The following is a 14,978-nucleotide window of genomic DNA, read 5'->3' as shown; positions in this document are numbered from 1 at the left end:
TTTGCACTATTTGAGTTACTGCTTAAGCAAAATAAGTTTTTTTAAACTTGTAATACGTACACAATCCGACTAGCGCAAAAAGCTTAACTCGAGCAGAGTTTTCACGATTGAGAAAAAATACTGCACCATGTAATTTAGCACTGAATATTTTACATTCATTCCAATGTTCTTCAGATAGCGGAATATGTTATTCATAGATACATATTTCTACATACAGGTATACCTCACTTAAAGGGACAGTCTAGGCCAAAATAAACTTTCATGATTCAGATAGAGCATGTCATTTTAAACAATTTTCCAATTTACTTTTATCACCAATTTTGCTTTGTTCATTTGGTATTCTTAGTTGAAAGCTTAACCTAGGAGGTTCATATGCTAATTTCTTAGACCTTGAAGCCCACCTCTTTCAGATTGCATTTTAACAGTTTTTCACCACTAGAGGGTGTTAGTTCACGTATTTCATATAGATAACACTGTGCTCGTGCACGAGAAGTTATCTGAAAGCAGGCACCGATTGGCTAGACTGCAAGTCTGTCAGAAGAACTGAAAAAAGGGGCAGTTTGCAGAGGCTTAGATACAAGATAATCACAGAGGTTAAAAGTATATTAATATAACTGTTAGTTATGCAAAACTGGGGAATGGGTAATAAAGGGATTATCTATCTTTTAAAACAATAAAAATTCTGGTGTAGACTGTCCCTTTAAAAGAGCTTCACTTTACAACGCTTCCCTAATACAGCGCTTTGTGGAGCTGAAGTTAACCTAATGATTTTGAAACAGTGCTGTACTCGTGACATTGCAAGAAAAGTGACTGGCACCATTTTGTTATGCACAGTTCACTATGTTTACAGCATTACAGTGCAATCTGTATCAGTGTTGTAGTCTGGCAAATCTTACTACAGTAATTGTCACTATGCTACAGGTACAGTTTTTATTGAATACTGTGTTGTGCTAGTGTTAAACTAAACTTAGCACTATTGCACCCCTAATATATGTTAGTTCAAACATGTTTTCAAGTTTTTAAAACACTGGCAAGTGAAAAGAAATCTAAAACAACTTTGTTTCACTTTAAGGTGGTTCTGCTGTATGAGTGAGGTATACCTGTACTGTATATCTAATGGTATTTTGGTACAGTATATATCTATACCTATATATCTATATCTATATATATCTATATATATATATATATATATATATATATATATATAAATAAAGAAAGATAGATATAAAAATATCTACAAATACCTAAAACATATTCCCCTATGTGAAGAACATTGGAATGTTAAATATTTACATTAAATACATAGTTAAACACTTTATTAAATATGAATATTGCATACATATGATTTTATATGTTTTCATCTACTTGACTGCAAAGGGCTCCAATGCTCACACACACACACATATATATACAGTATATATATGTGTGTGTGTGTGTACATATGTATTTATGTAAATACATATGTACACATATAAATACATGAATACATATGTACACATATAAATACATGAATACATATGTACACACATGTAAATATATATATATATATATATATATATATATATATATATATATATATATATATATATATTAGGGATGCACCGATACCGATACTAGTATCGGTACCGATACCAAGTTTTTGCATGAGTACTTGTATACTTAAACCGATACCTCCACTTCCTACCCATATGCTATCTTGTGGCGTTTTTTCAAACTGCATGTTCCCATTTAATTTTAAACTGGAGTGGAGACTAAACTAAAAATTGTTTACTACTGTTCTGCCAATACAAATTGCTGTTATTTGTATTATTGTAGGAGAGATCACAATACCTCGTTCAGACAAACCCCTGAAGTACTGGGCAGTTAATAAACAGATTTCCAGCTCTGGCTAAAATGGCCCAAAAATATCTTTCTGCCCCATGCAGTAGTGTGGAAAGTGAAAGACTGCTCAACTTAGAGTCGAACCTACATACAAATGTCAGATTGATGTTATATAACAGTCCTACAACCCAATTGTATCACCCCTTTAAATTTAATATTTTATTGTAATATTTTTTATTTATAAACATGTTCAGTAAACTTTTGACAAATAAAACTGTTTTATTATTTCATAATGTCTTTTGAATTACAGCCCTTTATAATTATAAAGAAGGAATCTTAAATAATTAGTCTGTATTGTGCTTGGTAAACTGTCACATGACAAAACAGAATTTATGCTTCCCTGATAAATTACTTTCTCTTGTGGTGTATCCAGTCCATGGATTCATCCTTTACTTGTGGGATATTCTCCTTCCCAACAGGAAGCGGCAAAGAGAGCACACAGCATAGCTGTCCATATAGCTCCCCCTCTAGCTCCACCCCCCAGTCATTTGACCGAAGGTTAGGAAGAAAAAGGAGAAACCATAGGGTGCAGTGGTGACTGTAGTTTAAAAAAATAAAAAAACCACCTGTCTTAAAATGACAGGGCGGGCCGTGGACTGGATTCTCTTGTAAGGTGTATCCAGTCCACGGATTCATCCTTTACTTGTGGGATACCAATACCAAAGCTTTAGGACACGGATGAAGGGAGGGAACAAGACAGGTACTTTAAACGGAAGGCACCACTGCTTGTAAAACCTTTCTCCCAAAAATAGCCTCCGAAGAAGCAAAAGTATCGAATTTGTAAAATTTGGAAAAAATATGCAGCGAAGACCAAGTCGCTGCCTTACAAATCTGTTCAACAGAAGCCTCATTTTTAAAAGCCCATGTGGAAGCCACTGCTCTGGTAGAATGAGCAGTAATTGTTTCAGGAGGCTGCTGGCCAGCAGTCTCATAGGCCAAATGGATGATGCTTTTCAGCCAAAAGGAAAGAGAGGTAGCGGTTGCCTTCTGACCTCTCCTCATACCAGAATAGATAACAAACAAAAGTTGTTTGTCTGAAATCCTTAGTTGCTTGTAAATAGAACTTTAAAGCACGAACCACATCAAGATTGTGTAACAGACGTTCCTTCTTCGACGAAGGATTAGGACACAGAGAAGGAACAACAATTTCCTGGTTAATATTCATATTAGACACAACCTTAGGAAGAAAACCGGGTTTGGTACGTAAAACTACCTTATCTGCATGGAACACCAGGTAAAGTGAATCACACTGTAAAGCAGATAACTCCGAAACTCTTTGAGCAGAAGAGATAGCTACCAAAAACAAAACTTTCCAAGATAACAGTTTAATATCTATGGAATGTAAAGGTTCAAACGGAACTCCTTGCAGAACGGAAAGAACTAAATTCAGACTCCATGGCGGAGCCACAGGTCTATAAACAGGCTTGATTCTGACTAAAGCCTGACTAAACGCTTGAACGTCTGGAACCTCTGCCAGACGTTTGTGTAAAAGAATAGACAAAGCAGATATCTGTCCCTTTAAGGAACTAGCTAATAATCCTTTCTCCAATCCTTCTTGGAGAAAGGACAAAATCTTGGGAATCCTAACCTTACTCCATGAGTAACCCTTGGATTCGCACCAAAAAAGATATTTTCGCCAAATCTTATGGTAGATTTTCCTGGTGACAGGCTTTCTAGCCTGAATCAGGGTATCAATAAACCACGCTTTGATAGAATTAGGCGTTCAATCTCCAAGCAGTCAGACGCAGAGAAATTAGATACCAAGTCCTGCGTGGCCACGCAGGCGCTATTAGAATCACCGAAGCCCTCTCCTGCTTGATTCTGGCAACCAGACGAGGGAGGAGAGGAAACGGTGGAAAAAACATAGGCCAGATTGAAGGACCAAGGCGCTGCTAGAGCATCTATCAGCACCGCCTGGGGATCCCAGGACCTGGACCCGTAAAGAGGAAGTTTGGTGTTCTGACGGGACGCCATCAGATCCAATTCTGAAGTGCCCCATAGCTGAGTCAGCTGGGCAATAACCTCCGGGTGGAGTTCCCACTCCCCCGGGTGAAAAGTCTGACGACTTAGAAAATCCGCCTCCCAGTTGTCTACTCCTGGGATGTGAATTGCTGAGAGATGGCAAGAGTGATCCTCCGCCCATCTGATTATTTTGGTTACTTCCATCATTGCTAAGGAACTCCTTGTCCCGCCTTGATGATTGACTTAAGCTACAGTCATGATGTTGTCCGTTTTGTTTATTCTTTGTCTTGAAGGACTTGTCCTGGGGGAGAGCATGTGATCCCCCAGTGATTTCTGAAATAATCTCTTTCAATTCAGGCCCAAAGAGGGTCTTTCCTTTGAAAGGGATGTTCAATAGTTTGGATTTTGACGATACATCGGCCGACCAGGACTTCAGCCATAGCGCCCTGCGCGCCAAAATGGCGAAACCTGAATTTTTTGCCGCTAACTTAATGCCCAAACCGGATCAATAGTAAGCAAAAGACTGGTAAAAATAACTTCAGCACCTTGCCACAGCTCTGCTGTGGCCCTACCTTCCCTTAGGAGTCAGATTTGTGGGGAAAAAGCTTCTTATGGGCCTTCAAACTGTAGCAGGACCCTCCATGTGAAGACAGCCTGAAGTTCTAGTCAATATAACTGCGCATCTGAGACGCAAAATTAGGCCCCTCCCACCTTACTCCGGTGCTGTGAGGCCTAAAGAAACACTCCTAAGTGTTTTAATAATAGCCATGTGGGTAACAACCCCTGAAAGAAACCCAGAGGAACCTTCAAAGTGTCTCAAAAACGATATTTTTCTAATAAAAACCGTTTGTCATTAAGTAGTGTCAACCAGCATAAATTAGCCCTGTAATGTAAGCTAGCAATTCCATACATAGTCTCTGAATACAGCTTACCCTTCCCTCATGGGGATCTTGTCAGTCTTTTCCAGCATTATCACAGTCTTGTCTAGAGATAAATGACTAAACATACCTTATTGCAGCCTAACCTGCAAACCGTTCCCCCCAACTGAAGTTTTCTTGTACTCCTCAGTCCTTTGTGGGAACAACAGTGGATTTTATTTACAACATGCTAAAATCATCTTCCTCCCTGCAGAAATCTTCATCTACTTTCTGCTAGAGAGTAAATAGTACACACCGGTACCATTTAAAATAACAAACTTTTGCTTGTAGAAGATAAAAACTACAATTCTAACACCACATTCACTTTACCCTTCCGATTGCTTAGAGCCGGCAAAGAGAATGACTGGGGGGTGGAGCTAGAGGGGGAGCTATATGGACAGCTCTGCTGTGTGCTCTCTTTGCCACTTCCTGTTGGGAAGCAGAATATCCCACAAGTAAAGGATGAATCCGTGGACTGGATACACCTTACAAGAGAAAAAAGTATCGGTAATTGGTATAGAAGAGTATTTGAAAACAAGTATCGGTACTTGTACTCAGTCACAAAAAAATGGTATTGTGCAATATATATATATATATATATATATATATATATATATATATATATATATATATATATATATATATATATATATATATAGTTAGACATGTATATGTATGTATCTCTATGTTAAAGCCCTTTGCTTTATCTCATGTCTTTGAGCCGTTATGACTTTTTTGTGTAATATTATTTTAAAATTATTTTTATTAGATAGTGTTACGAGTATAAATGTACTTTTAAATGTATTTTTTATGTCACTTTTTTGTTTTGCTAAACAGTTAACCAGAGCTCTGAGGTCGCGCTATCCCAACACACGTTAAATTCAATTGCACTCAAGCAATCGCGTTTACTTTCAACTTGTTATACGAACACTAAATCCGAAGTGCGCAAAAACACCTGCGATAAACCAGATATTGCTTGCACATAACTGTTAGCGTGCCACTTGTAATCTGCCCCTTATTAAAAATGTGTATATGCTCAAAATATAGTATTATCTAAATGTTTTAACATGAAAAAATATTGCCCCATTTATGAAGCTGTCTAATATTTGTTTGGTATCAATTTGGATATCAAAGTTTACACACAAATGACAATTCAAAGTTAACAATCTTTCTTTCCCATTAAAAATAATTATACATTTGTGGCCCATACCAACACACAAACATTATTTGGAAATGATCATTAAAGGGACAGTCAACTCCAAAATTGTTATTGTTTAAAAAGATAGATTATCCCTTTATTACCCATTCACCAGCCAACATGTTTATATTAATATATACCTATATATATATATATATATATATATATATATATATATATATATATATATATATACACACATACATATATATATACATACACATATACATACATATATATATATATATATATATATATACACACCTCTGTGATTACCTTGTAGCTAAGCCTCTTCTTACAGCCCCCTTATCACATGACTTTTTATTTATTATCTATTGACTTCAGTTTAAAGGGACACTGAACCCATATTTTTTTCTTTCATGATTCAGATAGAGCATGAAATTTTAAGCAACTTTCTAATTTACTCCTATTATCAAATTTTCTTCATTCTGATCAATCTGGGTTGTTCTTGCTGATTGGTGGATACATTCATCAACCAATGAAAAAGTGCTGTCCAGAGTACTGAACCAAAAGAAAGCTTAGATGCCTTCTTTTTCAAATAAAGATAGCAAGAGAATGAAGAAAATTTGATAATAGGAGTAAATTAGAAAGTTGCTTAAAATTACATGCTCTATCTGAATCACAAAAGAAAAAAAATTGGGTTTAGTATCCCTTTAAGCCAATTAGTGCTGTGTTGTGCAGAACTTTACAGACATGAGCACAATGTTATCTATATGGCCCACATGAACTAGCACTCCCCTGTTGTGAAAAGCTAATAAAAAAGCATGTGATAAGAGGCTGTCTATAGTGGCTTAGAAACAGGCAGAAATTTAGAGGTTTAAATGTTATAAAGTATATTAATCTAACAATGTTGGTTGTGCAAAGCTGGGGAATGGGTAGTAAAGGCGTTATCTATCTTTTTAAACAATAACAATTTTGGTATTGACTGTCTCTTTATAGCAATTTTTCAAAGCAAATTGGGCCTTTTGTGTCTATACATAAAACCTTACATTATATACAGTATATACTGTATATATTAATATGCTGGTTCCAAACCATTGTCCCAAACAGTTTATTTCATGAAAATCCACTGCAATGTGTAAATAATGATTTGTTTTAAATAGTTTATATATTGCTTTCAATTAGTATTTAGTCAAAATATTTTATTTTCTCTTATGTACCTCGTAAAAAATATAATAATAATTTATTATTACTTGCATACTTTCTCTAAAATAAAGTGTTAAATGTTAAAAAAATACTTGGTTAATCTAAACATTTTAATAAAAGCAAAGTCTTAGATGAACAAAATGTTGAACTGCTATCCTCATTGTTAAGGGGAAAGTAAATATATTTAATAAAATAATGCCTGTTGCAGTAGTAGAGAGTTACCTGGTACATATGAGACAGCAAACATTTGTCTTCCAAACTCCTTGTGTTTGATTTCTCTCACAAAGCGCCCAGTTTCAGAAAGGAAGCACTGAATCCGTCCATTCTCCCTATCAGCTACACATAACTGACTGTGGTCGTGCACCAAAGTCAGACTGTGCGGGATGTGGAACCGTCCACTAGATCCTGCAAGAGAAAATTATAAATCAGTTTTCCTAGTTAAAGACCAGTTCACCCTGCACTGTTAGTAGCCACTAAGATGCACATATTGGGCTGTAAAAGGGACTATTAAATTATACCAGTTATGTAAAGATTCTTAATAAAATGTCATGCGACAACCATGGATTATGGAAAATATTGACATGTGTGGTTGTTAATATGACTTTCAAACCAAACTCAATGCTGAAAATGTTTGTGTGTAAGATATAGATTCAGAATATAGATCACAGCAAAATAGCGTTCTGCCGTGGGCTGCATGAGACGCTCAGAGCGGCGAACGCTTCAGACAAATAAAGGAACTTTCAGCATGAAGTATTTTATACTTCATGACTGAAAGTCCCCTTTATTTGTTCCACTGGTAAATTCTAGCGTTTCACAAAGGCTAGGATTTACTATAACGTTAAGCCTTTATCTTCCTAGCTCTAATTTCTTACAGCAAACAGACCCTAGTGTCCCAAAGTCAGGGCTTCTTATCTTAAAAGGTGTAGTAAACAGAGAGGACATTGGCCATCTCTCATGTTAGCTCTTGGGGGGAAAAATGCTAAAAAGTGACAGCAAACACTGATGTTTTCAGCAATCTTAATAAGCAGTGCAGTTCATAATGTAGTTATTAAGGAGAGTTATAAAACCGCAGCTATCGTATTGTGTGACCTATCACATAGACGCAATATCAGCTAAACAGAGCAGCACACACTGCTTATTTATATAGGACCTGAGGTAAATCATTTGAGGTAGTTCAACATGCAATTACGATGGCATTAATTTATATATTGCTATGGGTTTTTAGCTCTCACCTCACTATCTACACTCTCACAAAGCACTGCAGCAAACAATCAGCTAGACTATGAGTTTTGCGTTATGGCTCATAACGCTGCTTTTTCACTACCGCTGCTAATACAAGTCTTGTAGGTATAGCTGTACCGCACACTTTTTTGGCCGTAATGCAACGTAACTACCGCACCTTTCAAAAAAACTTTTTTCAATCGGACTTCCATAGCGCCGGGATTACGAGTTTTGCCTGGGAGGCCAAAAAGTGAGCGGTACAGCCTATACCGACAAGATTCGTTCCACCATCTAAAGTCAGTAGTTATGGGTTTTGCGCTACAAAGCTGTAGCATAAAACTCATAACTAAAGTGTTACAAAGTACACTAACACCCATAAACTACCTATTAACCCCTAAACCGAGGCCCTCCCGCATCGCCGGCACTATAACAAACATATAACCCCTAAACCGCCACACTCCCGCATCGCAAACACTAGTTAAATATTATTAACCCCTAATCTAAGGAATTATTAAATATTTAAACTAATTACACGTAATCTAATAGCCCTATCAAAATAAAAAAGCCCCCAAAATTAAAAAAAAACCCTAGCCTAAACTAAACTGCCAATAGCCCTTAAAAGGGCCTTTTGCGGGGTATTGCCCCAAAGAAATCAGCTCTTTTACCTGTACAAAAAGATACAAACAACCCCCCAACAGTAAAACCCACCACCCACACAACCAAACCCCTCTTCAAAAACTGTAAGTGGATCTTCGGGGGTTAGTGTTAGGTTTTATTAAGGGTTTATTGGGTGGGTTTTATTTTTAGATTGGGGTTTGGGCAACGAAAAAGAGCTAAATGCCCTTTTAAGGGCAATGCCCATCCAAATGCCCTTTTCAGGGCAATGGAGAGCTTAGGTTTTTTAGATAAGATTTTATTTAGGGGGTTTGGTTGTGTGGGTGGTGGGTTTTACTGTTGAGGGGTTGTTTGTATTTTTTTTACAGGTAAAAGAGACGATTCTTTGGGGAAATGTCCCCCAAAAGGCCCTTTTAAGGGCTATTGGCAGTTTAGTTTAGGCTAGGGGTTTTTTTTTATTTGGGGGGGGGGGGGGCTTTTTTATTTTGATAGGGCTATTAGATTAGGTGTAATTAGTTTCAATATTTGATAATTTCTTTTTTATTTTGTGTTTATTTTTTGTAATTTAGTTAATTGTAGTTAATGTAATTTATTTAATTTTAGTGTAATGTTAGGTGTTAGTGTAACTCAGGTTAGGTTTTATTTTACAGGCATATTTGTATTTATTTTAACTAGATAGTTAGTAAATAGTTAATAACTATTTACTAACTAGTCTACCTAGTTAAAATGAATACAAACTTACCTGTGAAATAAAAATAAAACCTAAGATAGCTACAATGTAACTATTAGTTATATTGTAGCTAGCTTAGGTTTTATTTTATAGGTAAGCATTTAGTTTTAAATAGGAATTATTTAGGTAATAATAGTAAGTTTTATTTAGATTTATTTTAATTATATTAAAGTTAGGGGTGTTAGGGTTAGACTTAGGGTTTAATATATTTATTTAGTGTTAGTGATGTGGGAGGCCAGAGGTTTAGGGGTTAATAACTTTAGTATAGTGGCGGCGGCGATGTTGGGTGCAGCAGATTAGGGGTTAATAAATAATGTAGGTGGAGGCGATGTTAGGGGCGGCAGATTAGGGGTTAATAAGTGTAGGTAAGTGGCGGCAATGACGGGGGCGGCAGATTAGGGGTAAATAAGTGTAATGTAGGTGTCTGCAATGTCGGGGGCGGCAGATTAGGGGTGTTTAGACTCGGGGTTTATGTTAGGGTGTTAGGTTTAAACATAAATTTTATTTCCCCAAAGGAATCAATGGGGCTACATTACAGAGCTTTACGCTCCTTTATTGCAGGTGTTAGGCTTTTTTTTAGCCGGCTCTCCCCAGCACGTAAAACCAGTTCAAAGCAGCGCTGGTATTTGTGTGCGGTATGGAGCTCAACACAACCATATTAGCCGCTAACGCAGGTTTTTGGAAAACCTGTAATAGCAGTGCTATTAAAGGTGAGCAGTGGCAATAACTTGCAAGTTATTACCGAGCCGCTCATAACGCAAAACTCATAATCTGGCCGTCTGTTTACTAAAAAATACGGTTATAAAGCCACTAAAGACAAAATCGAAGTTTCATGATTCAGATAAAGCCTCTAATTTAAAGAAAAAACAACTTTCCAATATACTTCCATTATCAAATTGTGCACAATATTTGTATATGCACACTTTCTGAAGCACCCGCTCTTGCTGAACGTTTGTAAAAGTACACAGTAATTATGTAAATACATTTTTGGATTACTGACCCTAGCTAAGTATGGCCGAGATTATATCACTGGTGTAAAACAGAGCTGCAAAAGTATTTGAAAAAAGTGCATACTTCCTTTTAACATGCTATAAATAGACAGTAATTTAATAAGGTAATCCTACACTCATATTAATGTTTAGCAATTCATTCCAACTCTAACCGGACGGTACAAAAAACTAGTCTTGCATGTACACCCTCACTTTTGATCAACTCAACCACAATAGACCTGAAAACATACAACATGTTAATTACAACATAAAAGTCATTAAAAAAACTATTTTAATTTATATCAGACTTACATGTTTACTTATATTTTTCTTTAAGGTTTTAAATAATAATAATATCTTATTTGTTTAATTATGAATTCTTTATTACTTTAATAAACAATATTTCAGGATTTACTGTATTTTATATTCATATTAATAGGTCCTTTTACTACAATGGTTTAAATGGTCCCACATTTTGTAATATTAGTTGTCAAGGGCATTTCAACCCATTATGCCTAGTAGAAGAAGCTGAAAAATCAATTAATGACTGTACACGACAAGTTGCTAACAGACTCAATATAAACCTGAGAGCAAAATCCGGAGCTGAAAACAACCCTCCATTGTCATAATTTGGAAATCCCAAAAACAAACATCTGACAGCTTTGTAAACTGCCAGATAGTGTTATCTTTTTTAGCAAACATTTTAACATTTATTGGTCAGCTGAAAATGATCAACACTACCAATGCAAACTCAGCAAAGAAGTTAAAGACATAGATACAGTCACACTGCTTTTGATTAGCACACTGGCAATGTTGTGCTCTGAATCTGTGATGCTTAGAGCTCCTGGGTGTGACTTTACCTATGTGTTTAACCATAAACACACAGTTCTCTAGGGTCAGTAATGTAAAAATATGTTCTAATGAATTAGAACATGTCACTTTTTGCATTAGATTGTACCTTTAAATAAAATATTTTCATTAAAATAATAGTATGATTATATTTAAAGCACAGATTTATCTTAATTGCAACATACCTGCTCCCCACTGCATGATGAACATTCCATTTGGTGAAAACTGCATGATCCGACTGTTGCAGTAGCCATCCGATACAAAGAAGTTACCAGTTATTGGGTCCACTGCAACATCGGTTGGCTTACAGAAATGTTTCTCATCACTTCCTGGTCGAAAAGCTTTACCCAAAGTTAAAAGGGGCAACGCATTACTGTGTGGCGCCAACTTAAACACCTTTTTGGAAGAAATAAAATAGGTTAAACCAAATAGAAATTTAAAGGGATACTAACCCCTCATTTTTTCTTTCATGATTTAGATAGAGCATGTAATTTTAAGCAACTTTCTAATTTACTCCTATTATAAATTTTTCTTTGTTCTCATGTTATCTTGATTTGAAAAAGCAGTAATAAAAGGTTAGGAGCCGGCCCATTTTTTAGTTCAGCACCTTGGTAGAGCTGCTGATTGGTTTGCTACATTTAGCCACAAATCAGCAAGTGCTACCCATGTGCTGAACAAAAAATGGTCTGGTTCTAAAGCTTACAGTACTGCTTTTTCAAAGCAAGATAGCATGAGAACAAAGAAAAATTGATAATAGGAGTAAATTAGAAAGGTGCTTAAAATCTCATGAAATAAAAAAAATTGGGTTTAGTATCCCTTTAATGTTTCAGTTGCTGCCAATAAAGGGGACTCATCATCAAAGTACATTTCAGGATTTTAATGATGCTATCTAGATTTCAAATTTAGCTACCTGCCTATATCAGGGGTGGGCAACAGTGTGTCTTTGGGGCACATGCAGCGTTGGGGTGATTGTACCTCAAAAGTTCCTCAGTAGCCACATCCCATTGTAAAGGACTTTTAAGCAGCAAATCAGTCCCGGGACAGCTAAGGGATTAAGCCTCGTGCACTCTCATGTTATTTCCCTATTCAGTTTAAGGAAGTTTACTATGAAATATCATGAGAGTTAAGTGAAATCTCACGAGATCACAGTAAGACAGTTCATGACCTCAGCACTGCTGATGCTGATTGGCTGCTGTTCATTTCTTATTTTTTTTTACCTGCAGCTGGGCAGCAGCTGAAGTATATTTTCTTACACAGAACTTACTCTGGTGAGCTGAGGAGATTGTGTAATATATCTTCCTTTTTTACATAGAGAAGCTCAGGTGATATTTTCCTGCCTGCTTTTTACAGTTATACTGCATCAGTTTCAAGTGATTTAGCACATGAGTATTATGTCCCTTTAAATAATAGAAGTAAATGGAAAAGTTGCTTTTGAGTGCCAACGCCGCCAGAGTTTCGCACTCAGGTGCCAACGACGGCTCAGGGCCGTCGCTAGCACTCTCCCACCTTAAGGGAGATCTGGGGGCTCCCACCCGCTCCTACCCTGGCGATCAGGCCTGTATAGTGACAGTCATCGCCGGGGCTTCATGTTTTGTGCAGTGACGTCACGCGCAATGACATGATGACGTCACTGTGCAACTTTTTTTTTTAAAATTACAACAACAAGTATAGGGAAAGGGGGGATGATGTTTAGAAGCCTTGGGGATCTGAAAAAATAAATATATATATATATATTTAAAAAAGAAAAAGTGCTTAGCACTCAATTGTTTTCCTTGATGATTTAGAAAGAGCATGCAATTTTAACCCTTTAAGGGTTTCATGTCCCTTTAATCCACTTTCTCCCACATATAATGGATTTAAATATTTTTGCTGAATTCAATAAGAGTTGAGAGTACAGCGAGGTCATTTTAGAAATAAAAACAATTATTTACAGCTCTTTATAATGTACTGCTTGCTCATTACTATCCTCATGCAACAACTATATAAAAGGCTGGAAATTTCCACAAAGGAAATAATTACCCAAATAACTATTTGTGTTCAACGATCAAGAAGTCTGTAGAACATTATGGTTATACTCTTCTAAATGATCTGATAGCTAAAAATATATCAAATTTTGGTACAATGTTCAATAACGTATTTACCTTTTAGTACTTAAAAATGTTGTTGAAAAACTTTAAGATGACTAAGGTGTAGACTGTCCCTTTAATGAACAAAGTGCAACAAAAAATTGTCAATATAGTTTAATTATTGTTCCTTCTTCAGCTCGGCTACGGTTAATTCCAACATGTAAAAAATAATGTACTTCATACAAAATAATCCTAATACTTGCAAAGTAGCGTCACATGTGATTCCCAATGACAGCTGATTAACATTAAAAATTCCCAAATAGTTATAATGAATTTAAAAATGTCTTGTATACAAACTAACGTTAAGAGACTTTTTTTTAACACAATAACCCCTTATATTTGCTATTGTAATATGGTTTAATTAATCATTGTTGTTGGATATGCGCAATATAGTAAAATGACAATTTATTTCTGTACTACATTGAAATTCATACATACCTGATGAAGAGCAACATCAGTGACCCAGTAGTTCCCATCTTTGTCAACTGTTATACCATGTGGCAAATAAAAACTACAATAAAAAATAAACAAACATTATATGGAATAATCACAAATGTATATGATCATATTTTAAAGCTGCCTAACTATAAAAAATATAATTACCTTAAAAGAATATAAAACCCCAAATGTTTCTTTCATGATTCAGGTAGAGCATGCGATTTTAAACAACTTTCTAATTTATAATATTAAACAATAAAAAAAAATGGAGAAACGATGTATCAGGAAGTGATTGACTGAACACGCACTATAAAGGGACATAAAATCCAACTTTTCTATCTCTCTCTCCATATTCAACCAACGCCCTCTGTATTCCGTGTTTAATCCCCTTCACACCCTCCCAAGACCTGTATCTATCCCAGATTGTGCTGTAAAGATCAACTACAGCTCTTCCATAGCTCTATTGTACTTTTCTTTTTCTTTTTTACATCTGGAACCAATCAGGCATCTTCTTCTTTAGCCAGTTTCTAACAGTGCAAGTTTTGCCCTCAAAAGAACAGAGGTACAAAGGAATTTGTGGGTTGTACTCAACACCCCAAGGCCATGATGGAAGAGAGGCACCTCATAGGAAGGTTTAATCACTACGCCCAGACTACACCTTAGCCCAGATCCACTGAACTGCAATGCCCACCAAATATGAGAAGCAGTTCTTATAGAACCACAGTTATGTTAGCGGTACTCAGCAGACAGACAGACAAGATCCAATGTGCCGTCGGACAACTAATAATAGAGTTAATAGATTGCAACACAATAAATAGTAGATCATGTGAGAAATATCAACCCCGGACAATCCTTCAATACCTGCAATACCCATCTCTTTCTTCC

The 14,978-nt window shown here is 36.1% G+C and overlaps 1 protein-coding gene across 4 annotated transcripts in view; it reads right to left on the bottom strand.

Annotated features, from left to right (window-relative positions):
• The window catches only part of PAM (peptidylglycine alpha-amidating monooxygenase), a 405,645-nt gene that overhangs the window by 40,795 nt on the left and 349,872 nt on the right, over nt 1-14,978 (bottom strand). For all 4 annotated transcript variants that reach the window (XM_053701521.1, XM_053701518.1, XM_053701520.1 and 1 more), the window contains 3 exons: nt 14,094-14,166; nt 11,715-11,925; nt 7,348-7,530 (listed from right to left, as the gene is read on the bottom strand). In XM_053701521.1, the coding sequence (XP_053557496.1) occupies nt 7,348-7,530; nt 11,715-11,925; nt 14,094-14,166 (467 nt within the window). The remainder of the gene's footprint in view (nt 1-7,347; nt 7,531-11,714; nt 11,926-14,093; nt 14,167-14,978) is intronic.

Source organism: Bombina bombina, chromosome 2 (genome assembly GCF_027579735.1).
Source record: "Bombina bombina isolate aBomBom1 chromosome 2, aBomBom1.pri, whole genome shotgun sequence".
Lineage (NCBI taxonomy): Eukaryota > Metazoa > Chordata > Amphibia > Anura > Bombinatoridae > Bombina > Bombina bombina.
The sequence above is the reverse complement of the archived record's forward strand: the minus strand, read 5'-3'. Positions and strand labels throughout refer to the sequence as shown.